The sequence below is a fragment of the Acyrthosiphon pisum genome, chromosome X, assembly GCF_005508785.2.
Source record: "Acyrthosiphon pisum isolate AL4f chromosome X, pea_aphid_22Mar2018_4r6ur, whole genome shotgun sequence".
NCBI lineage: Eukaryota > Metazoa > Arthropoda > Insecta > Hemiptera > Aphididae > Acyrthosiphon > Acyrthosiphon pisum.
In genome coordinates this window covers 48,074,450-48,075,942 of record NC_042493.1, presented here as the reverse complement: position 1 = coordinate 48,075,942, position 1,493 = coordinate 48,074,450, and the positions used below count along the sequence as shown (strand labels likewise).

General features: G+C 30.6%; 1 protein-coding gene across 1 annotated transcript; it reads left to right on the top strand.

The window, feature by feature from the left end:
- The first annotated feature begins 131 nt into the window (after window positions 1-131).
- On the top strand, window positions 132-1,476 carry LOC103310814 (uncharacterized protein K02A2.6-like). The gene is made up of 2 exons (XM_008190166.1): window positions 132-943; window positions 1,287-1,476. Exons 1-2 carry the CDS (start codon window positions 132-134, stop codon window positions 1,474-1,476), a joined length of 1,002 nt encoding a protein of 333 aa, XP_008188388.1.
- Window positions 1,477-1,493: the final 17 nt, after the last annotated feature.

The following is a 1,493-nucleotide window of genomic DNA, read 5'->3' as shown; positions in this document are numbered from 1 at the left end:
TTTACAACCGAAGGGATGAATTAGTGTATGAAAGTAAAATATTAATGTGGGGGTATCGTATAATCATTCCTAGTTGTCTCACCAGTATTTTGTTAAAGGAACTTCATGGTTCTCACATGGGAATAGTCAAAATGAAGTCATTAGCCAGATCTTATTTTTGGTGGCCTTCTTTAGACTTGGATATCGAAACATTAGCGAAGAACTGTGCAGTTTGTGTTACCTTCAGACCAGAACCAGCGAAGACTATGCTAACGAAGTGGCCTCAGTCAACACGAGTGTTTGAAAGAATACATGCTGATTACGCAGGTCCTATAAACAATAAAATGTATTTAATTTTAACCGATTCATTTAGCAAATGGCCAGAAATATTTGAAGTAAGTAAAGCTGATACCCACAATACCATTGAGAAATTAAAAGAAACATTTTCAAGATATGGGCTTCCAGATACTATTGTAACAGATAATGGTACACCGTTTACGTCTGGAGAGTTCAGTGAATTTTGTGAATTGAATAGCATAAAACATCTTACCTCACCTCCTTGGCACCCATCCAGCAATGGAGCTGCTGAGAACGCTGTTAAGTCATTTAAAATAGGATTTGGGAAAATACTCATGAACAAATCAGATATAATATCGAATAAATATTTATTTTATTATAGAAATGCTATTCATTCTACAACTGGATGTACACCATCAAAATTAATGTTTGGTAGGGAAGCAAACATTAGACTTAATAAAATTAAACCTAAACCACATAGTTACACAGCAATTGATAGACAGATTAGAAACTATAAAGGTAGCATTTCAAATAAAGTATTTAACAAGAACGATGCGGTCTTCATTAGAGACTATTCCAAACCAAATAAAAAGGGTTGGAAAACATGTATCATAGATGAAATTGTGGGCAACAATATCTACATTTGTAAAGAACAATTAACAAATAGGTATATACATACAAACAATTGTATTTAATTTATTATAATATATTTTATTGTTATTTTGTGTTAATACAAAAAAATAATTACTGATTAATTATAATAATACAATAATAAAAAAAATTAGGCATTCCAAACTAATGATTTAAATAATTAAATAAGTATAAGAAATGGTTTGTCTCTGGACACTAAGGTTTGCAGAGGAAATGAAAGATTGATTTTTAAATATTAAGTTATTATCGTTTACATGGTATGTATAAGTTAAAATATATAACTATAAATAATATTTTCAAATCATCAAAAACATCATGCAGTGATATTGACTACACATTATAATTAATTTATAATATAGGTGTTTTTGTTCTTTGGCGTCATTTATTTTGCAAATTCCACATCCATCACATGATTATAGGCCAGTGATGAATAAACTCAAACTCTTGTATCTAGCAGATAGAATAGTTGAATATAGTTTGGTATTTTTGCACGAGCTGATTGACGGACGTGTGGATGCTCCCTCTCCTAGCCCATTCATAACTAAATAAATATGGACATAAAACAC